At 44.4% G+C, this 23562-nt stretch overlaps 1 protein-coding gene across 1 annotated transcript in view; it reads left to right on the top strand.

Moving 5' to 3' along the window:
- vcanb (versican b) overlaps positions 1 to 23050 on the top strand; it is a 29395-nt gene extending 6345 nt beyond the window's left edge. Inside the window, exons 7-15 of the mRNA XM_048259095.1 lie at positions 2250 to 2972; positions 5022 to 6920; positions 7143 to 7256; positions 7585 to 7698; positions 11386 to 11544; positions 11959 to 12041; positions 13416 to 13560; positions 13677 to 13859; positions 22891 to 23050. Of these exons, the coding sequence (XP_048115052.1) occupies positions 2250 to 2972; positions 5022 to 6920; positions 7143 to 7256; positions 7585 to 7698; positions 11386 to 11544; positions 11959 to 12041; positions 13416 to 13560; positions 13677 to 13859; positions 22891 to 22928 (3458 nt within the window). The 3' untranslated portion in view covers positions 22929 to 23050. The remainder of the gene's footprint in view (positions 1 to 2249; positions 2973 to 5021; positions 6921 to 7142; positions 7257 to 7584; positions 7699 to 11385; positions 11545 to 11958; positions 12042 to 13415; positions 13561 to 13676; positions 13860 to 22890) is intronic.
- Positions 23051 to 23562: the final 512 nt, after the last annotated feature.

Here is a 23562-nt window from a genome sequence, read left to right as displayed (position 1 = left end):
TGCATGAAGTGCTGAGCAGGGAGAGAGAGAGAGAGAGAGAGAGAGAGAGAGAGAGAGAGAGAGAGAGAGAGAGAGAGGGTGGCTCCTGCTAAGAGAGTCTTGCGTCAGGGCTTGGCTTGGACTGGACTCTAAGTGAACTCCAGCCATTGGGTGGAAAGCTGAGCCAGGTCGCTCTGGCTCTCTCCAGGGCATCATCAGATTTCGTCAGCTCCGTCTTCCTCGTTCCTCCGCGCTGGCGTTAGGGCCATCAGACTCGGCCTTTTTTTCTTTCTATGGGAGAGAGGATTCGGAAAAGAGAGCCTGTCCTGGGTTCCGCGATAAATCACTTGACTGGTGTTTCCTTGACCTTTGACCTTGTTTAGAGTCCTGCCGAGGCGTATTTAAACAGTTTGAGCGATGGGTCTGCATTGGCTCTATCGTCGCTTAAAAAGGGAGAGAGGAAACAAGGACCTCACACAAGTGGCATACTCAGCCGTGCACTCAACGTTTTTTTTTATACTCCTGTTCCCTGGTGACACTGCAGTTAACTGGGCGAAGTGAGTTTTTCTATCTTTCAAAAACATGCATTGCCTCAGTGTCTTCCATCAAAGCAACCCAAAGCAAATGCTGCATGCTTAGGCATGGGGTGGGAAAGAGAGTGATTGGTTCTTTCACACGGTACACAAAAAAAACCAAAGGCGGGGGGGGTCAGAGGGGGTATTGGTGGATGCTGGAGTGCGGATGTCCCCTCCCCTGTTTCAGGATCAGTGACTTTTTATTGGGGAAAAAGCGCCTCATGTTTTACATCAGAGATAACTGCTGAGAAAAGAGGACGTGTCCCTAATGCCTAACAGCTGGCTCCTGGTCCAGACAGGGAGTACAGAAAGCAGAAATCAGGCACGAGAGAAAGAGAGAGAGAGAGAGAGAGAGAGAGAGAGAGAGAGAGAGAGAGAGCAGGCAAGGAGCTACAAGAGCAAGGCAGACTGGGCGGGGTGCCTCCACTTCAGCTGAAACATCCACAACGTCCACAGCCCGTGGCTTTAGCACTAATACAGTTTTCCATCATAAACCTTTACTGCAGTGTAGGTGTCTCAGAGTTATGAATGAATATTAATTAACTGTGACAGTCGACCACAAAGTCAAAAGGAGAATACATCAATAAAATGAAACAGTACTCTGTTCCAAAAGTATTAGAAAATAGACTCTATTGCATGTATAGTGTATGAAGAAAAAAACGTCCACATGCATCACAGACAATTGGCTCTTTTTTTCTCACAACCTACAGAGCAATCAACTAATGTGAGGGGCATTACAATACGCCTCCAACGCCCAGATGGCCTGCTCTCAAAATATATTACATCATAATGGCCAGGCCTCAGTTAATGTAGTGTTAAGTCTTACTGAATTTTCCTCAGGGTTGGAATGACAAGGGTGTAAAACTCCCCAAAGTGTCTGTTCTCTGTTCCCTGGATCACTGCCAAAGCCAGCCCGGCAACACGGCCATATGTTTAGGGAGCCTTGAGAGCGCACATAGGGTCCAACATGGAGAACGTGCATGAAAACGTGCATATTTTCGGTACTCAATTGAGAAACCATATACTTTTCTTAATGACGCCCCATTAACCCATTGAGAGAGCATTTTGATTTGATTTAAATGAAGATTGATGTGTGTGTGTGTGTGTGTGTGTGTGTGTGTGTGTGTGTTTGTGTCTGTGTGTGGTGGGGGGGTGGGTGGGGGGGTGGACACGTGCATGTATGTACAGTTTTTGTAAACAAATTAAGGAATCAGACACAACTGACTTTTAAATGTATATAAACATGGGCTTAATAGTTCTTAACAAAACTGTTTCAGCTTGAGTATGCTCAAGTGTTTATGAAAGGAAATAGGGGGTTGAAAATTGGCTGAAATGGGCTCAGTCAAAACTAAGAGGTCATGTCACCGACTAAAAATATGGCCTCAGTGGAAAGAAATGCACAGCAATATTGAGAACAATTCTGACGTTACTGGCAGGATCCAAGACTTGGTAACCCTTTGCCAAAAGCGGCACATAAAAGGTTATGCTGTGGTAACTATATTTTCTACATACCGGTATTTAGATTTTCAGAATATGCAACACTGCATTAATCTACATTTGAGAAAATATTAATTGAAGTTCCACTTTCATAATATTTAGGCAAATCAAACTATGAGATAACACCAATGTGTTTGGATTTATGATACATTTAATGTCATACTCTTATAAATCATTGAGATGTGTTTTTGTCCACAGCACACGAGTTCACCACAACTGTAGCAGCGCCAACTACAGAGAGTCTCACCACCGCTTCACCCAAACAACGAGAGGAAGAGGAATCTCAGGCATCAACCGTTGAACCGCCCTCCATGTTTTCCGCCACCATGTCTGCCCCGGCCAGCCGAGTCTCCCCAGACGAGGACAGTTCAGTCAAAATGACCACGCGCATGCCTCCCTCCAAAGATGTCACCGCCTCTGGCACCCCTGCCCCCACCACCACCTTTGATGACTACACAGACGAGCTGATGAGCAGAATCCCCCAGCTTGAGTCCCTGCCCCTTCCTCTTCCTCCTCTCCCCCCCAAGACGAAACCCAAGCTGGACGTTGACCCAGAGAAGGAGAGCAGCGCCGATGGCGGCAGCGGCGTGGAGGACATTCTGCCCCTGGCCACGCCAGGATCGCCAGTCATCGTGTACAAGGAAGAAGGAACGGGAACAGAACCCTCCACTAGTGTGACCCCCATGCCGGGCGTCTCCGGAGGTGCTGAGAAGCTGCCAGAGGGCAAGCCCGGTGACAAGGTCGAGCACAGCACCCGGGACACGGTGGTCATCGCCGAGTCTGCGCCAGCAACCACAATGGGCCCAGACGTCCAGCTGCCCTGGGTGATCGGTGTTGACAGCGCGGGACAGACCGACCTCAGCCCCTCCAAACCACCCTTCCATCTCATCATCGTCAACGTGGATCACAAGAACCAGTCGGGTAGGCTTGCTCGCCGTCTTCATGTTGGCTTGTTTGATTCATTGTTTGCGTAAATGGACCATGAGTCTAAATGACCAGTCAAGCGTGTGATGAGATTAATTTCATGCATGCATGATGTTTCAGGTACTATAAGTGTCACGAACAGGAAATCCTACAGTGGTCAATAGGCATTAGAATGAAGGAGGAAAATGAATAAAACAGATGCCTTGGGTAATCATGAGAGAGCTCTTGGTGACCTTACACAGCTTGAAGACCAAAAGAAATGTACAGTGCAGTCATCGCTTCACTGTGGATGTGTGAAAATTGTTCTCTATAATAATGCTACACTTAACTGGTGGTGTATGTAAATTGTCCCTACATGTTTACACAAAGACAGCAGGCACTAACCTTGGCAGATGAGTGGCTGTAGTAGGCATAGTGTTAGGTGGGATCACATCATAGATATATAGGATCACATTAGCCAGCGGCAAGCGTAACACAACGCTCAGACCATAATAAGTTCTATCTCGTTCCTATGGTAACACAAACGGTTTGCGTTAACTGACAATTGAATACGCTCGCGTTGTGCTTTAAAAGTTGAACCAAGTTCAACGCTCAGCTTGCTCAATGCTAGCATTACGCCACTGTTGCCACCGCTCCGCTGCCGAACCATAGAGAACAATAGGAAACCTGCCGCTTGTCGCTGCCTAATGTGATCCTGTAGTGGCTAAGGAGCTGGGCTAGCATGCAGTAGCCTGAAAAATTGTAGGTTCAATACCTAGAAGTAGGCCTAAGCATACAAGTACCTACAGTAGGTTCCACCGTGCCGTTGTGCCCTTGAGCACGGCACTTAACCCCGAGTTGCTCCAGGGACAATGGCCCTCGTAATATGACTGACATGTGTAAGTCGTTTTGGATAATAAAAAAAAGTGAAATGAATAAAATGTGCATGTAAACCTATGCAGAAGCAGAGTAGTGTTGTCACCAAAGGCAGTGTGTTGAGAGAACTCAGATGTAGGAGCATCTTGGCTTCGCCTGCTTTCTCCAGCCAGCCACCATGTTTTGCTCCAAACATCTAGCAGAAACTGTTTATTGTCTGGGTTTTGGCATCGCCAGACCGGTGCCATGGTGCATTTCACTGTTTGGAGGAAGAGAAACAGAAACAGAGAGCCCCCCCTCTCCTTCTTTGTCCTTAATTACCTTGCACTGTGAGGGAGTTGTGTGAGCAACTCCACACATATTCATGTTATCGTAGCTTACAGTGTTTATTATCCATTTAAAACACTTCCTCTTGCTGTGGATGGATGTCTTGCGTGGTGTTGAACTCCTTTAACACGGAGTGCATGTTAACACTGAGTGACTCCCAGTGGAGTGCTCCTACAGTATTGTTTGTGTGAATGCGCTGGTTTGTCAAACTTTTGGAGCCACATGGAAGAAATTCCCTCAGGGGTCAAATGGCCAAATCCCTTGGACATCAATCAGCAATGTAATCATTCTTCACTAATTACTTTCACTCGAACCCTCAGCCCCGACTCCCACCCACAAACACACACACATACACACACACACACACACACAACACACACACACACACACACATACACACACAGATCGGGTTGCTGTAGATGGCTGCCTTTGTACCCAGCAAGGGAATGACAGAGAGGAGGAATATTGTTTAGCGTTAAGCAGTCAGAATACGTTTATATATTACCAGTTTTCACCGAAACCTAACAGTGTTCCCCAGTTGGTATTGTCTGAATGCTGTGGTAGTTTAGAGATTGGGTTGGAGAAATAGATAATCCAGTTTTGTCAGTTATCCCTCCACCCTGCAGAATTGTGAAAGATTAATAATTATATTATAATGAATTCTTTGTATAGCTTTCAAAATTATTTTAGACTTGTACCCAGACATGGCATTCATGCCTTAGTGCACCAGTTATAACTTGTACCAAAAAAATCCTGATGATGATTTTAACAGCAGTAAAAAATTATTTCTGGATTTTGTCTGCACTATTAGTCATTGAATGTTTTTTTGAATGTTTCTCATTTTCTCTTTTTTCTTTGTGGTAGCTGACGACATTGTGCAACTCATTGGCGGAATCTCAGCCCCAGGGATCACATTCCCTCTAATCCCACCATTTGATGAACAGCCCACCAAAGACAGCGAGTCTCCTCCTGGAAGTGGTGATGGTGGTCCTGTAGCTGCTGCTGTCACCATTAGCCCAACGTTGAGTTTCATCAACGGCAACCACGAAATCACCATCAAACCAGACGAGGCAGACAACCAGGAAGCGAGGGGTGACCAGTTCGAGGTGGTCACTCCGGCCGGAACCCACCCAGATGGAGTGGACGGCACGGAGACTGAGACCACGACTCACTTTGATTACGTGATCTTAGTGAGCACGGACGAGGGGGGCGAGACGTTTGGGGTTGGCTCAGTCTCGCCGACATCTTCTTCAGTAACAGCTCCAACTAGCACAACGCTGACTGGCCCCGATGCAAGCCTCGAGACCACCTCTGTGTCCACACAGCAGCCCGCAACTACACTGGACACGTCAGCAAGCAGCAAAATGTCCGGACCTGATGCACTCTCTCCTGCCTCAACAAGCAGTTCGACCACGGCCGAGGTCGTGGAGGGATCAGGCAGCCACCCGACAGACGACGACGACGACGTTCACCGCGAAGGCTCGGGCGAAGAAACTCCTCCGACCACCACCACGCGTGGCCCCATCACCGTGGCCACGGACGAGGCCGAGATCGCAGAGGGCGGCAAGACCTCGGAGACGCTCGGAGTGCAGCACTCCACAGCAAGCACGCTCAGCATCGCCACTCACACAGCCGCGCCCGGGGATCTCAGGAAGCCGACGGGCCCAGAGGACTACGAAGGCTCCACGTCGACCGACCAGGATGGGTCCGGTGGGGATCCCTCAGAAGAGGACCAGCGCCCCACATCAGCTCCCACTTTTACCGTTGTCTCTCATGGCCCTGTGGACAGACCAGTGAGCGCTGGTGAACCCGGTGAAACCCATCGGCCAGTCACAGGCACTGGCTCCCCGCTTGTAGTGCCTGGCGTTGCGGTAACACTGACGACCACAACGGACGAGATTGTGGAGGAGGGTGCCTCCGGAGACCGCAGGCCAGAGGACATTGACAGCGAGCTGGGCAGCGGTGATCAGACGATCAGGGAGGATGGCAAGGACACGACAATGGAGAGTCCTCTGGCTGTTCCGGTGACCATGCGTGAAGGTGGCTCTGGGGAGGACATTCGCAAGTCAACTTTGGAAGAGTCTGTTGTGACTGCTACTCTGACAACCATGCCGCCTGCATTGGGTCCTGTGACTGGAGACGTTGCTGTGTCCACTGCTGATGACCGTAAGGAAGTGCAAACCACAGGACCTGCTGATGTCTCCGTGGATGTGGCTGAGGGCACTTCCCCACCTGTCACAGAGGTCATTCATGAAAAAGAAGTCTCTGCTGAGGACACATCTTCACTGTCCGCTGCTGTGACCTCTAGCCCAGAAACCAAGGTCACTTCCCTCGCGGCTTCCACAGAGTCTAAAGATTCCGCAGTGTCAAGAGAGGTAGACGTGACCTCTAGCCCAGAAACCGAGGTCACTTCCCTCACGGCTTCCACAGAGTCTAAAGATTCCGCAGTGTCAAGAGAAGTAGACGTGACCTCTAGCCCAGAAACCGAGGTCACTTCCCTCACGGCTTCTACAGAGTCTAAAGATTCCGCTGCGTCACGAGAGGTAGACAAGACCCAGTCGGCTGTGGTCACTATCAAGCCTCTCACCACAGGTCTGCCCATCACAACCACATTGAGTGCCACCCCCCCGTATGATGATTATGAAGACATCACCGATCGCTCACATATTGTAGAAGCTGGCCCGCCTCCACGAACCTGGACAACCGCAGAGCCTGAGACGGACACCGGCCATGGCGTCGAAGGGCAAACTGCGGACCTTCCAGGTATTTACTATAAACACTCGTTTTTGACAGTAGTTTGTTGATTTCTTTCCATTGCACTGGCCTGAGGCTTGGCTGCCAATGTTTTGCCATCTCTTGTATTGGTTTTTGTATGAGATACAGAGTATACTTTATAGATGTACTGTAATGCATTATGTGTATTCATTAACGTCATACTAAATGAAAAATCATTCCCGCCATTCTTTTCCCCTCCTTATCTCTCAGCTCTTGTCCTGTGTCCTGAGAGTGACTGTGGAAATGGAGGCACCTGCTACCTGCAAGGAAAAGTCACCACCTGCCTCTGTGCTACAGGATTTGAGGGAGATCGCTGTGAGAAAGGTATTGTGTGAAGCCAGTGTTGCCCCTACCACTGATCAAACCAGGTGACCTTCCTGTTTAGTGAAACGCCAAGTTGCAGGAATGGTCAGGAACTGAGATGGAGAAAGCATGTAGAAACATTTGCCAAGAGACCCACCTCCTTGATTGAGCTATGAGACAGATTGAGTCACTTGTTTCTCTCAGGCCTGTTACCTGACCTGAAAACAATCAATGAAAAAACAGGAAGTTAAAGAGCCTCTTTTGATTATTTATTTTGGTCCAAGTTTGTTCTCACTATGATCATTTCTCCATCTGTCTGATCCCTGTTATGTTATATTGTGCTCTGCAGACCTTGATGAGTGTCAGTCAAACCCTTGTATGAATGGAGCTACCTGCATAGATGGTTCAAACTCCTACACCTGCGTCTGCCTGCCTAGCTACTCTGGTCCCAACTGTGAACATGGTAAGACATTTTCAGGCCCAGAACCTCATCTCGTCAATGTTTTTTTATTCAACCAATTTCTTAAAAGATTTATTGTATTTACAATATATTGTAACAGACTGATCTGTTACATTCTCTAATTGATCTGTTAGAGCTGCTGAAGTGTGTTGCTCCATACATTTGCCCCCCACCCATGAGAGTGTATCGTTGAACTCAATGTACAGGATACTGTATGTGCTCCTCCCAGTTTGCTGTTCATTTTTCACATGTGTTGGGCGTTAAGAGAGGGACTTTAACCGTGGCCCCACGTGCTGCCCTTATACTTTCCCCATGGCTAATAATGAGCCTACTTAACAAAGAGCTACACAGAGAGAGGGCTGACATTGGAACCCCTCACAATAAAAAGCCCCAAACATGCCGCAGCCCGCCTGCCACCCTCCCTCAAACAAGCTCGCCTCAGTTGAGCGAACATCTGGCCAGAGTGATGAACTCATGGTAGACTGGAGCGCTGTGACGTCCAGAGGCGGATCCGGTCCGGGATCGGCGCTCAGCGAAACGCACCAGAGCTTCTGGACTCTGTTATTCGGGACCTGTCACGTGGCCCAGACCGGTCTGGGAGCTCACTCTGGCTGACTTAGCCAACGTCTACGGATGTGTCATTGCGACGGTGTAAAGGATTGCCAATGAGTGACCCCAACCTTTTTGTATTTGTCTTGCTTGCTCTCTTTAGTTGTCCACAACAAAGGCCAGCTTTGTTTCTCTATTTGGGTCAGGCCTTTGAGACATCTTCTAAACACAACGTGCCGCCGTCACATTAAAGGGCAGTGAAAGCCATTAGCTGCAGGGTGCCAAATTTGTCATGAGAATTAAAATAGCCAGCCACAGGATTTTTTGTTTTTGTCCATGGAAACATTGGTGTGATGTGCTTAAGATGATTAACATTGTGTGTAGTATATTGTCCCACTGAGAAAATCGAATTGATAGATAAGATCAGAGCACATAAAGCTAAATGACTAAAGGCTAAACTCTGAGTTTGACCCCTCGCATATCAAAGATGAGGTTCTTCACAGTTTCCTTGAGGTAACTCCTCTCTCTCTCTCTCTCTCTCTCTCTCTCTCTCTCTCTCTCTCTCTCTCTCTCTCTCCATCCCTCTCTCCCTCTCTCACACTCTCTCAATGCACAAGTATCCTTACAGAAACACAAACACACACACACACACACACTCCACACAATGAAAGCTCTCGGTTCTTTTACTAATAATATAAGCCAAAGCCAGCATATTCTCCCAGCCTGATGAAGTAAAGCTCTTGCGTTTGTTGGCGTTAGCGTAGGGCGGTTGCTAATTCCCGGCTTGCCATTGTGCAGCCATTGGGCTGGGCTCTCCCAGGGGTTGAGGCCCCCAAGTGCTTCTGGGAACGCGATCACAACCAGCAACGGCCCCCATCAGGGTGATGGGAGAGTCCAGCTGCAATCAATTTCAGCCTCGTTGTGTCAGACTCACAGACACCTCCTACAGTTTGTGTTACGGGACGATCTTCGGAAACAGGCGATTTGGTCACAACTGAAAAAAACACCTGCTTCCAGAACCGAGAGGGATGAGGATCGCCCCTGTGACCACTGTTGTTTGTAAAACATGGAGGTAATACGTAATTACTTGTGTGTGAGTGTGCAAGTGGTGATGGGGAGAGTGTTGTGAGCCCTTTTTCTGAAAACTAGGCTGCTGCTGCTGCTGCTGCTGAACATAGTTATGGCCAAGGACAGTCTTTCTGGGTGTGCCTCCCCAAATGGAGCCGTGTCCCAAATATCACAGCTGTTACTCAGCCATTCTTCGAAACACGTGCGGACACAGATGCACCCCAACAAACATGCATACGCACATGCAAACACGCAGACAAAAAAAACCCACACACACACCCACACACACACACACACACACACACACATAAACATACACACAAACACACACACACACACACACACAATACACACACACACACACGCATAAACATACACACACACACACACACACACACACACACACACACACACACACACACACACACACACACACACACACACACACACACACACACACACACACACACACACATCTGCTTTCTTATACTAGTTTGCCAGCATCATGGAAATTTAGGGGAAAACAGCCCATTCTTCTTCCCAAAGACTTGAGCAACTTTACCAAGAAACTGGAGAGAAAATAATGGCTTTGGTCCGTGTTATAATCCTTACAATAAAATTGTTTCTTCCATCAGTGACAGGGCTTTTGGTGGGAAAAGACAAAAGACCCCACAAGGACTCAAAATAACACAACAGTAAAGCATCAGTCAGTCTGTCAGTGTCAGTCTCAGATGAAGTCCTGGCTAAGACAACTCAAGTCAAGTTGACTCAGATGTGGTTTTGATGTTTAGTTGGGAAGCACATCTCCCACTTTATGCTGTTTATGTATTTAATCAGCTTTTCAATCCATTTTTTAATCAAACTTTTATCACGCTGATCTCCCTGTTTTGTCTGTGTTGGCTGGATGTTTGCACACAGGATGCACGCTAAGTGTGCTTCTAATCCTTTTAGATGCAGCCAGTGTGCCATTTCCAAACACTCTCCCCACTCTCCCCTGGAAAGCTCTGCCCCATCAAGTCCAGACTTCCTGTAAGACCTTCCAGGGCTGAACAGGCATGCTCACCCTGGGGACGAGGGTTCTCAATTGCCCCCTCCAGCTCTTTGCACCCTTTGTGTGTTTCGGGGCAGGCCACTGCTTGTCCCCTGTTGACCTCTCGCCACCCCAAACTCACATATTATTTCTGCCACAGTGCTGGTCCCTTTCATGAGTTCTGGCGTGAGGTTAATGTCAAGCCACCGTCGGGCGCCTAACCCTGACCCAGGGTATGAAGAGAGAGCAGCAGAGGTCCTGCATGGGCCTTGAAAGTCCATAGTACAAGTTCATGATCAATTACTTTTGGTTACAGCACTTAAGACATACATTTTCCATGTCATGGCTTCCTGTGTGGTTAATGTTTCACACAGCCTTGGGTGAGAGCATTGCTCAAGATTTGTGTAGAAGTTGGCAATAGTTCTGTTTGCATTGAGGCACTCTTTGGGGTTTAATATGTGATAAAATATGTCCACTGTAACAACACCAGCACAAGAGGAGCCTATAACTCTTTTACAACAGCCAAATGTAAAGCATTGCTGTGAGTGCAACATTGAAAAGCCATTGATTCAGCTTCATTCATAAAGACTTTCCTTTTGCCCAGTGGGGGGCTGGGATCCCACCACTGTGTGGCTGTTAGACCACACTGTTGGAACTGCTCTCCACAACGATGGAAGGCTTAGAGAAGCTGTCGATGCCCATTGTTGTAGGGCATAAAATAGAAGTCTTCCACATTTGGTTGGCCTAATTGCTGGTGGAGGCTTGGACAGAGGGGTACTGTGCCCTGCTGTTGTCTGCACCAGTTACATATTATGATGGATCTGAAAGACAGACTTGTTCAAACAGCTGAACATAATGATGCAAATGGAGATATATAGCCCTGCATGAAGTACTATGGAAAAACACAATCCATCACAGGCATGTTCAAAACCTATTTTATGTTAACCATTTTTTAACCCTGTCTCCCTATACTTTTCACAAAATGTTTTTGATTAACGAAAATGTCAGTCTAAGAAACCACCTCTGATTTACAATGTCCTCAGACACCGAAACATGCGACTACGGCTGGCACAAGTTCCAGAGTCACTGCTACAAGTACTTCAGCCACCGCCGCACATGGGACGCGGCCGAGAGGGAGTGCCGCCTGCAGGGGGCGCACCTGACCAGCATCCTGTCCCACGAGGAGCAGAACTATGTCAACCGTAAGCAGACGGCTCTGAACCATCATTCAAAACAGAAACGTTTCTAATTCCTGTCTCAAGCAGTTTGAGAAATGAAATGTGTATCCAGTATTTTTGTGTCGACGGCAAACCCGTCTGGAGAGAAAAATCTCAAATCCAGTTAAACATGAATGTTGTGGGTTAATGTAAATGCACTCTCCTCTGTGCATGCTCAGGGTTGTGCCTGCAGGGTTTAAAACCACCCTAATCACAGTAGTTTTAGTGGATTAGTAAAAACAGAGTCTTGGAGAGACGAAAAGACTTCCTAATCGCCTGTTTCTGGAACGGGGGGCCTGATTTATGCTCATAAAAAATGTCTGCCTGTTTTCATTATTGTAGCCTGAAAGCCTAATAAGGTAGAGGAATGACTGTTATGTTTTTCGTTGCTCGTTGCAGGTTTGGGGCATGACTACCAGTGGATTGGGCTGAACGATAAGATGTTTGAGCAGGACTTCCGCTGGACTGATGGCAAGCCCATGGTAAGACTCATCTCCCCAGGTCTTCTCAATGACAGCACCCCTCGGAGCACAGAACGTGATTAAATCAAGGCACACCCTCACACAGACTGACCTACATTCTCTAATAACTTAAGTCATTGTTGATCCTGTACCATACTCTTCTCTATTGGAAGGCCATTTCTTTCACACGGTGGAACACACAACCAAAATCAGATGGGATCCTTTGTTCTCGGCAGTAATGGCTTCTTTATATAGACACATTTGCCAAATTTGTGCCTTATCTAAAGCTGGAAGATAAATATTTACGCAGAGTCGCAGACTCTGGTTGTATGCCATGGGAGAGTGCTGTAATGCCTTAGCCTCTTGCCAGCTGTGCCTTTTCTCATGGAGTTTTAGCTCAGCTACAGTGGCAATGGTGGAGTTTAGGCAGAAAGCAATACATGCAAGTGGCCTATGTGGTGTTGCTCTGAATTCAGCTGGCTCTTTCTGGTCAGTGAGGTAGCCAGGTCTTAAGAGAGTCATTAATGGCGGTGAGAAGGATGACTGAATGGGGTTGTGAGTGTGCGTTTATTCATTTATTTTTGCTGCGGCAGCAGTTTGCTGCTTGACTGTTATCCAGTGTTTCGCCACAAAGCTCATCTTCAGTGCTCTACATTTAATTAATTAGATCTTTAGAGAAAGCCAATGAAGAATGTATAGCAGGTTTTATCCTGATCTGAGAAAGCAACTAGATTTTGGTACATAGCATTTCAGAATCAACCCCCCACCCCCTTTCCCTTAACTGGGAAACTCCCCTGTAATTCTGCCAGATGTTGACCAATAACCAAGAGAGAGTAGTGACTACATGATGGTAACAGCCCCCTCATGTGGTCTTAAAATGAACTGCAGAAGCAGGTAATTTATCTGCTTCGAATATGTATTTGGTATTTCTGGACACTTTCTTGACCAGCGACATTAATTCCTCCGCTGATGATGTATTGGTTTATTTCTTGCTTGTAAAGATGTGCCCAAATGGCTTATTATAAGGGAAGCATGTGTTTGACTTGTGTCAAAAAGAGGATTAATTCCCCTATCGGTTGCCAAATGTAGCTCTGTGACAACATTTGAAGACTTCAGCGCCTTATTTGTTAAAGTGGCAACCACAGTAGTTTAAGTGTATGTATAGTTTTAGCCTCCTTTAAGTAGCCTACTGATGCTCTATCTACAGATGACCATACTAATTGCTAGTTATCTATCTCCAGTTTTGTGGTGATGCACACCAACTTGTCTAATACACTCAGTCCTGGCTCAATCACTGGATGGGGACACATCTGCAAACACTTCTAATGATGGCAAATAACTTTTGCATATATGTGTACAAACAGCTAAAACACAATATGTTTGTCTGTCCTTCAGCAATTTGAGAACTGGAGGCAAGGACAGCCAGACAGCTTCTTCTCGACCGGTGAGGACTGCGTGGTCATGATCTGGCATGAGGACGGCCAGTGGAACGATGTTCCCTGCAACTATCACCTGACCTTCACCTGCAAAAAGGGAACAGGTGAGTCCAGGCACACGGCACACTCATTCATACTGCACTGTCCCCTCGGGGACCGGTGGAGTGAAATTGGCTGTGCATGAGTGACCATCTCCTCTTCCCTTGTCCTCTGACATTAGTGGCTTGCAAGCAGCCGCCCGTCGTGAAGGACGCGCGGGTGTTTGGCAGCATGAAGGCGCGCTATGAGATCAACGCCCTGGTGCGCTACCACTGCAAGGACGGCTTCATCCAGAGGCACGTGCCCACCATCAGGTGTCGAGCGGACGGCCGCTGGGACACTCCCAAAATCACCTGCTTGAGCCGTAAGTGTTTGCAAATTGAGAAGTGATAGGACTCAGGGCGCACTCCATCTCAGAGAAAGTTGCTTTCTGTGTGTGTGTGTGTGTGTGTGTGTGTGTGTGTGTGTGTGTGTGTGTGTGTGTGTGTGTGTGTTTGTTTGTGTGTGTGTGTGTGTGTGTGTGTGTGTGTAAATACAAAATAGGAAAATGTACCTAGGCATAATTTACCTAGACTAAATAAAGCCCTTTTTGACATATTTGTCAAAAGACCTCATATTTGTCGAGAGACCTCATACATACATGTATATTTATGAGATCTTTCGACAATGTGTCAAAAAGATGTTTTAGTCCACACTACTTATGCTGAATCGTGATACGTCCCAACGGTGTGTCCACTGTGGTGTCACAGTCCTTCTGTTAATGGGAGCAGACCGCATTTTAAGTCCACAGACAACATAACATTCAAGCAAAACAAAAAAAGGCACACATATAATAATTGAAAAAATAAGAGAAATTGTGCATAGACCATATAAAAATAAGTCAGTGTCCAATGATCAGCTGAGGGTGGAGGGGGGAGAGAGGAGGGAGAGTCGCATCAAGGTTGCTCTAGCGAGTCCTGCTCTTGACAGCCTGTCTTCTCCATGCTGTTTCTTTCCCCTCAGCTTCCACGCAGGAAGTACAGGCTAAGCTGAGCCACCAGTGATGCAGTGCGGTGGTCCCACTGATGAACCCCAGGAATTTGGTGCTGCTCTCCCACCCACCAGCACCGCCGATACAGCAACAACAATTCTTTGGTCTTGCAGGCCTGCAACAATGTCCGCCCTGGTGAAGACCCACCAGAGTGACGCCTGCAGGGTTGCAGTGCAAAACAGCTGAGCACCAGTGTGATGCTGCTTGAGGTCAAGCATTACTTGGGGCAGCAATTCTCCAGAACTGAAGTCTATAAACAGCACCCTCACATATGAGTCAGGTGGGTGAGGGCTGGGTGGATGGCAACATGATGGGTGTCAGTGCCACACAGAAGCAGTCCCACAGATGGTGGCAGCTTTGAAACAATGGGACGTCTGGACCTGTTGCTCATGAATGTTTGAAAATGGGTCTTCTGTGGGTATTTTGCACAGCTGCCAGGCTGTTGAGCAGGGATGTGCCTCACAGCTCTGTGGCCTGGGCTTGTAGTCCCGTGAGGCCTGAATGCCCTGCCATAGGCTTTGTGGAGTTCCTTAAGGGGTGGATCTTGAGTATTCCTTTTTTTTCCTTGATGCCACGGGACACACCACTGAACTGTAGTTATTGTCGTTTGACTATGCAATAATATGTTTTTTTTTTATTTCTGTGTTTTTATACTGGGGTAGGGTTTACCCCATGGGAATCAGATGCATAGAGTTGTAAAGGACGTGAAGCTTGTAAATAGGCGATCATGCTTATTCAAGGTCCATTCGGTTTGCATTCCGAGTTAGAGGAACTGGAGTTGTTGTTGACCTGTTTTGGCTCTTTGGTCCTTCAGTTTGAGTTCCCCAGTCAGTCGTTATTTTAGCTGACATTCATGACTCTATTTGCATTGAGATTGAGGGTCATGGTGGGCGGGGAGGGGCAGTCACTGAAGACAGGGAGGAGCTTAGAGCGTAGGGAATCTAATGACTGTACTGATATGATTGTCTATATAGTAAGAAGCTCTTCTGCAAACTCAGAACAAAGGGCAACCTCTCTGCTGAACACATGAGTATGTATAAGGACACTATTGGCCTCCTGAGGAGGTAGTGGAGGATGCATCACAAGTGTCACTTTTGTAATTCTTTGCTTATCAAGGTCAAAGTTATATTTACTGTAACTATTCTCCAGTATTTACAAAAATATAACACCCAAAACAATTGTAACTAGAAATATGATAAATAAGGGGGTTGTATATATAGGTAGCCATTTTTTTTTAATGAATGTTATAACAGACAGAAAATGCTGTATGTGTGATTGCGTCAGCCAGAGATATTTTCCACCAGACAAAATTTAGACAAGACCATATATGTTTAATTTATTGCAAATGTTTTCTTATAACAATGAACTGTGAGATTTGAGTCTTTAAAATAATTATTATTAAATAAATGGATGTATTCCAGATCCGTAATCGTAGCTTTCATTATGTGGCATGTATGGGTGGCATTGGTGATAAAGTTCTCACTAGCACTGAATAAATGGGGAATTCTGATTTAATTTAAGGCTACATTATTAAAAGTTTTATCGAAAATAATGGCTTCAAAATAATTTTGATGGTACACTACACTGACAAATAATAGTGTGAAAGCCATCTGTGATTGGTACTGCACCCAGAACACCTGCTATTGGTGCCGGCATGCAGATAAACACCTGCTATTGGTGCCGGCATGCAGATAAAGTGACCCTTCTCGTCACTTTTCAATGCACTGGATAGCCCTTACAGTACGCACAGGGCTCTCAAGTTTTGAAGTTTGCAAGGAGTGAGACTTTGTTTCTCAGGGGGGCCAATGTGGCCACATGTGCCAATGCCATGCCCCCTCCCCCCTGATCGAAGTACATGAAAGTCCTACGTCTGCTTGAACTACTCGTGGCGCCACGCCCCCTCCCCCGATCAACAGACCCACCCTCCCCATGTCCCATCGATCCAGCTTCATGAGAGAGCACAAATTCCATTATTTCAAACACACTGTTTTATTTATTCTAGAACCCTATAGTAAATAATAACAAATAATAATAACATAAATTATAATAATAATTTCACCCAAATGGGCCCTTTGAACAGCAGTGGCTCATTCTTCTCTAAACAAACAGAAAACAACCAAATGAGAAAAAGCACATTTAGCCCCAAAATGGTCTCTTGAACAGTGGTGGTTCTGTCCGTGTGTGTGTGTGTGTTTATGAGTGATGTTGTGTGTTGTAAGTGTTTGTGGCAGATTTTGATGCCTTGATGACTGATACTGGGGGCTCCCATTTGAAGCACTGTGGTTCAGTGTCAGCCATTTTCACAGTCATGAGGCCATCCTTAAAAATATTCTTGTTTGCAGTAACAGCCAAAAAAAAAAAAAAAAAAGGTCGGTAGGTACAGTAGGTATATTTTTTTTTCAAGATTCAAAGTAAAAAAAAGTACAATTTTGGTCATGGTGATTACGTAGGTATGAATTTAAACAAATGTGCATATTGTGACGTAACTGACTGGGTCCTCAACCCGTGCCTTCAGGCACATCACTGCAAACCTCAATCTGATGCAGGTTATGTAGACCAGCCTTTCTCAAACTTCTTTGACCTGAGGCCCAGTCATGGCAGACTTTGGGGTCATAGGGCCCATCTACACGTACCCAACCCCACTCCCTCCAAATCAAATTGTCATTATCATTATCACAATCATTATTATGCCTATATTGTTATACATGCACTTTCACTTAAATGTTTTGTGACATGCACATCAGAGGACTGCTTTACTAATGTAAGATATAATTATTAGTTTCATTGCTTTTGCATGGTTGCATGATGCTTGCATAAGAACAGAAATACTTCTCAAAACAGCAACAATTATATGGGTGCTATTGTTTTGGGATGTTTCCCTCATGCAAGCATCATACATTGGTAGGAAATGGAGAAAAAAAATACATGTTTTTGTAATTAAGTTTAATTTGAATGCCTGAATGTAAGGATTCAGGAAACACAATACCAAATGTTTTGGCGAGCAGATATAGGCGTAAATCACTGATCTGTTGATCTTTAACAGATAGAAAGAAAGCTACAATAGCTTTTGGCCACGTTATAATCAAATTTGACTATACAATACTCAGTGCTATTATGGTTTTGCACCTACGTCATAATGTCATGTGAACGTTTGTTTACAACTAGAGTGGTAGGCAAGAATGGTAGGCAAGGCACTGCAGAGAGTGGTAGGCAAGCCTACAACAGTCGGGTTGCATAGGCTACACATAGTTACAAATAGCTTCAAAATTGAAATTTTAATATCAAATATTGACCGGGATGCCGACCACTTGTGTAGGCCCTAACAGTTGGTTTTACAATAAGAAGCAAAAAGGCGACGAACGACCGTTTAGCCTACCTATCCTCCTGGTTGTGGAGGATGATCATTAGCAGCTGTGAAGTCTTTAATTCTCAAGATAGCCTAATGGTGTAGCCTACTGTCTACGAAGACGTAGGCTAAAATACTACTATCTACAGTCATCCAAAAATGAATTGCCAGAGATGTGCAAAGTGCAGCATTTTAAACATGGCAAGATTATTTTTACCGGAACAGTTTGTTCTAATTTGTCTCGTGAAATTCGTGCTTGTGGACATCAATCACCTATCTTCTGTCCTTCTATTTCAAGTTATCATGAGTGTCATTTGATTATATAATCACAACAAATGCTAATAAATGAAAACAGAATAGGCTTATGTGCTATAGGCTAACGTTACAGGTCAGGCTAACTCCCATATGTCAAAATAAACTGATTTGATCCTAATTGTTTAGCGATCACACACAACAACTTAACACAGCAACCTCAAACACCACTGTTGAACCTAGGCTACTGCTTCAGTCATGTAAGAAATAAGCAGTTTATGAATTATCTTTATTCGTTTAATCAAGTCCACATGACCAAAATAACAACATATTTAAAGGCTGAGCTAGCATAACAGCCTAATATAGGCGATGCTGCAATGGATAACTAATAAAAAGTTTCATACAATTAATGAACTTTATCACTCACATTCTGAGTTTTTCTGGGTGGTTATATATCCATGCAGATCGTCTTCGAATAAGCCATCGCTGTTATATGATATAATATGTTACAGGATTCATGACTAACGCCATTAATGTTACATGATGCTGACTGACTCTGGCTATAACAGTAGGCTACCGTTTTAACGTCTGCTGAGTCTACTGCCTACCAAGACCTGTCGCTGTTCAGTTGAAGTTAAATGATCATATATTGTTTGATTTTGTGTCAGCTTTCAGAAGGAAGACATGTTCCTTTCTGGTCAAATTTCACAAATATAGCCCTTAGAAATTTCTGTGCGGGCAAGTTAATAATTTCTCGGAGTGAGAAATGGCATGTGTGGCGTGTGACCGTGTGAAGTCATTGAAATGCGCGAGACTTGAGAGGTCTGAGTACGCATCATTTTCAATGTCCAAGGCAATCTGATAGATTTTCATGATCTCTGGATTGGTATAGAATGTGATGTTATGAATGGCATTTACTCAAAAGTGCTCAAACAGGTTACATAAAACATATGTTTGTGTGTTTGAAGGATACCCTTTCAATCTACCCAGGTAGGTATTCTTTCTGCTAGGCTCTAGGCCTGCCAAACTTCCACTGGTGCTCACATTGTTAGCCGCAGGGAACCACCACTCAAAGATGTTTTGTCCCTTATCCCGGAGCATCTCCTGGTGGCGGGGCAGTGAATAGCGATATCCAATCCAAGTCATGCCCTGCTGCAACTCATCATTCTACAGGAGTTGCTTGCTCCCCATAGCCTGGGTGTTCCCATGCTGCCTTGCGCGCGATTTGATTCACGCTGCTAAGGCAGCCTGGAGACCATGGAGCAAATTTTCGCCTGAGATAGGGAACCAATCACAGAACAGGGGGGAAAGCAAGACGATGATGAGCTATGCACAGACGCATTTGATAGACATCCGTGGCACCCAATAAACGGATCTGGGAATTTTTTTCAAATACGAGAAAATGAACGTTTGGTTCCCAGACCACGTCTCATTGAGAAGTGGTGGTGCTAGCCAGGCTATGCTCCCCATGCCTTGTCGCGTCTTCTCAACCAGAGCCACAAGCTTGCCTCCTCCACCTCCTCTGATACTTCCTTGGTGTCCCAATGCAGTCTGGCTCCCTAACACCTCATGTCCTCGTATAGACACATCACTGAGTCTCCAGTAAAGCCACTAGTACCCACCTCTACCAGACACTCATTTACTTCCAAAGTTAAGGAGCTTCTCCTCAACTCCAGTTTTTTAGTTGTCTACTTTTCAGTTTTCTAAGTGCTTAGCTCAGCCACAGGTTGTTTTAACTACCCAGACTACCCTGCAGTGTGAAATAGTGTTAATTTTGTCACCTATTTTTAATTTAGTCTTAGTCTTAGTCTTGTGACAAAATGTCCTTTTTAGTCTTTGTCATATTTAGTCATTCAAATATAATTTTTGTTAGTCAAGTTTTAGTCGACTAAAAGTCTCGTCATTTTAGTTTTAGTCAAAAGTAAACTAAAGGTATCTTAGTCTTAGTCAGTTTTAGTCAACACATTTCAGTCTTTTTTTTAACAAATTATTTCTGATCAAATAGTGTTTCACACATCTCAATTTTCCAACAATATTGTGTGTCCACAGGGCTACTCGTCTGTTATAATTACTCATTCTGATTTTTTGTCAGTCAGTATGTTTACATGCACAGGTAAGTCGAGCTACAGTTATAGCTCGGCTGGGATTGACCATAGACAGTAAAAGATTTGACTGGACCACTGTCATATTCATAGACCAGTGTTTCTTAAAGTGTGGTCCGGGGATCACTGGTGGTCCTAAGCTATCCCAAGTGGTCTCATGAGCAGGCGTGGTAAAATATAATATAGATGAGTTGTTTGCCAAATAACTTGTAGTTAAATCCAAACAGTTCTGCAACACTGTCTATGTAAGATATGCCAGTTTAAATCATACAGAATGAATCCTCTGACACAATAAGCAAAGTGCAAAGACAATAAGCAAGGTGGTTCAGTGAGTAGGCCTATAGACTAATTATAGGCTACTGTTGAAGTAGGTCTAATCTTTTTTTTTTTTTTTTAGCTAGGTTAGTTAAAGTGGTCCTGAAACTGGAATAGTTTGAGAAACACTGTCGTAAGCCAAACTATTAATGTTTTACTCCGCCTAAGCTAGATGGCGATATCACCAAACACAACACATTCCCCCAAACAGACTCTCCATCTTAGCCATAGCTAACTTGCTAGCAAACTTTCTATATTAGCTTACTTGCTAGCAAACTTTGCATCATCAGTCTAACTAGATGAATAGTTGACATTTCATGCTGAACATTTTCATATGGACATTCTGGGGGATGTTAATTTGTATGAGAGAAGCTTCAACTTCTGGGTATATAGCATTGTGGCATAAAGCTTAGGTAGTTAGCTTGCTAACTCTGGCAGAAATCTCCAGTGTTCTTGTTCCATGTAGTTTCGTGTTGCAGCCACAGGGTTGCAGCAGCAGCACGTAGACTAGCCTACAGGAGAGCTGTTGCGTATGAACTCATTCGGAATATTTTGAAAACGTAACAGCTAGATATTCTGTCTTCTCATTTTGTAGGCGAACATGAAGGGAGATTTTATCTTAGTTTTTATTTCATGCAAAACATTTTAGTCTCGTCTTTTTTCGTCAACAATAATGCATCTTAAGATAGTCTTAGTCAGTGTTTCAGGACATTACTGCCGTCTTGTCATCGTCTCGTCTTAGTCATGAAAAAAAAGGTCGTTGACGAACATATTTCCTCTCGTCTCGTCTGACGAAATTAACACTAGTGTGAAAAGGGATAACATGGGGTGCTAAATACCAATTCTCGCATAATGGGGCTTTATACCTTGACACTCTTGATTAGGCCTTATTACAATAAAGACAGATCACATCACTTGTAATTATGATGTAATCTAAAAAACACATTTATGAAAATCATCAGCTGAAACCTGTACAATTTTCTAATGCTAATACACAGGAATTCAATGAAATCACTCAGCATGGGCTATTGAAGCCTCATATAAGAAATACTAAAAAATACAATTGACTGAGGGCCAAACATGGTTTAAAATTGCATTGGGGGGACAAAAAATATGTGATATCTCCTTACCTTCCTTATGTTTTTTTATGATTTATGATTTAGTTTTAATATCTAAAATCACACTGTTCTCTACAGTGATTGTGGCTTGTAATGCATTTGGACTGAGTCATGAAGAAAGCTTTTGGTGATGTCAGAGTGCTTATTTTGAATGTTTGGCCGATGACTGCTTGCCATGACACTGAAAATATCCATCCATGGGGACTTATTACAAACAGTGAGTTGCTAAATGAGGTCCTGTCCTACCCATATTTCTTTCCATCATCTGTCCCAAAAAAGGTTGTTGTAATGCAGTGTGTACCTTTGTTGATAAGGAATGTCTCTACATTCTCAAGGTATGAAATAAGCACTTTTATTGTCTTCAGTACAGCTCAAAATCTATTTTTGTCAGTTTTTGTTCTTGTGGTTTAGACCTAAAAATAGGGCCAAGGTCTCAACAGTTACCATGATTCAATGTTGTCTACTGAAAATTAATGAGAACCAACTTAAAGCAGATTTTAATCACTCGCCCACTCACAATTCTGAGTGCTTGCAAGGCACAAACCAAAATGTTTGTTTCAGCCAACTGACACTTTAAACACTTTAAAAATAAGTACCGTATTTTCCGGACTATAAGTCACACTTTTTTTCATAGTTTGGCCAGTCCTGCGATTCAGGTGCAACATATATACAGTATATTTATATATATATGGTTTTTTCCTCTTCATGAAATTTTTTTTGACTGGTGCGACTTATCCTCCGGTGCGACTTAAAGTCCGGAAAATACGGTACAGTGACTGTGAGACATTTTATTCCTCCTTCGGTTCATTGCTTCAGAGACTCAAAGGAAGCTTTAGAGTGACTCAGAAATGAGGTTTTTATTGTTCTTTTAAGCTTCAATAACCAACATGGCTTTGATGCATCATGCTCACAATGAAATATGCCAAACGATTTGTATGTCTATGTCTGCATGTGTGTATGTGTATGTACACAGTGTGTGTGTGTGTGTGTGTGTGTGTGTGTGCATGTGTTTATGTGCTACCTTTACCTGCAAGGTCTGTTCATACAACTGGTGTGAAATACAAGGAAGTCTTTCTCGTAACTTACACTGAAGTATTATCTTCGCTAACTATAAACTAAACATGTACAGTAGCTGTGCTATTGCCATAGTTCTGCTTGTGTTCTTGTGTTGGATTGGTGGTACTGGAACATGTCATCTGTAATCTTTTCGTTTATTTTTGTTTATTTTTCAGGGGATGTCACACTTAATATGACAATACTCTATTCCTGAGCAAAATCTGTGTATGGACAATACAACAAGGACTTGAACATGATAGTAATGAAGGGAAATGTATGGTAAATTTACCTATGTATATCATGTATCCTAATGCCAAACAGAACACACCACACAATTGAATATTTTACCTATGTAATAATCAATGTTTTTACAGGATGTCTGGTATGTTAACCTACGGTCTATTGATGAAAGTCAAGACCAGTGATCTCAATACTTGTTAGGATTGTCCCTACATGATTTTCACAGTGAAGTGAGTGCTGCCACATAATGTGATCTTCATCCCTTTAAATCTGAGCGTAACAAGAATCAGTACGGTCCACCATTGCATTTTTTTTTTACTACAGCTGAAAGTTAATTTAACACTAAAGCATTGAAGCAAGAGCAGAGTCATTGGCAGCAGGCAAACTGAAAAATAAGACCTTATTAGTTTTGTTTTTCTCGGTGCAGTGTATGTGCTTCCATTGGTTGAGATACAACAACCCAGCTAGGGCGTAGCATCTCTTTAAGTAAGCTAGCTTGTGCATAAGCTCTACCACAGCGAGCTCTCTAGTTTTGATCATCGCTGGATTTTTGGGGGCTGCTACTGCATGTAAGATCACAGATGTGAATCAAAAGGAAAAGGACAACA

The sequence above is a fragment of the Alosa alosa genome, chromosome 12 (genome assembly GCF_017589495.1).
Source record: "Alosa alosa isolate M-15738 ecotype Scorff River chromosome 12, AALO_Geno_1.1, whole genome shotgun sequence".
NCBI lineage: Eukaryota > Metazoa > Chordata > Actinopteri > Clupeiformes > Clupeidae > Alosa > Alosa alosa.
This window is presented reverse-complemented; position numbering and strand designations above follow the sequence as displayed.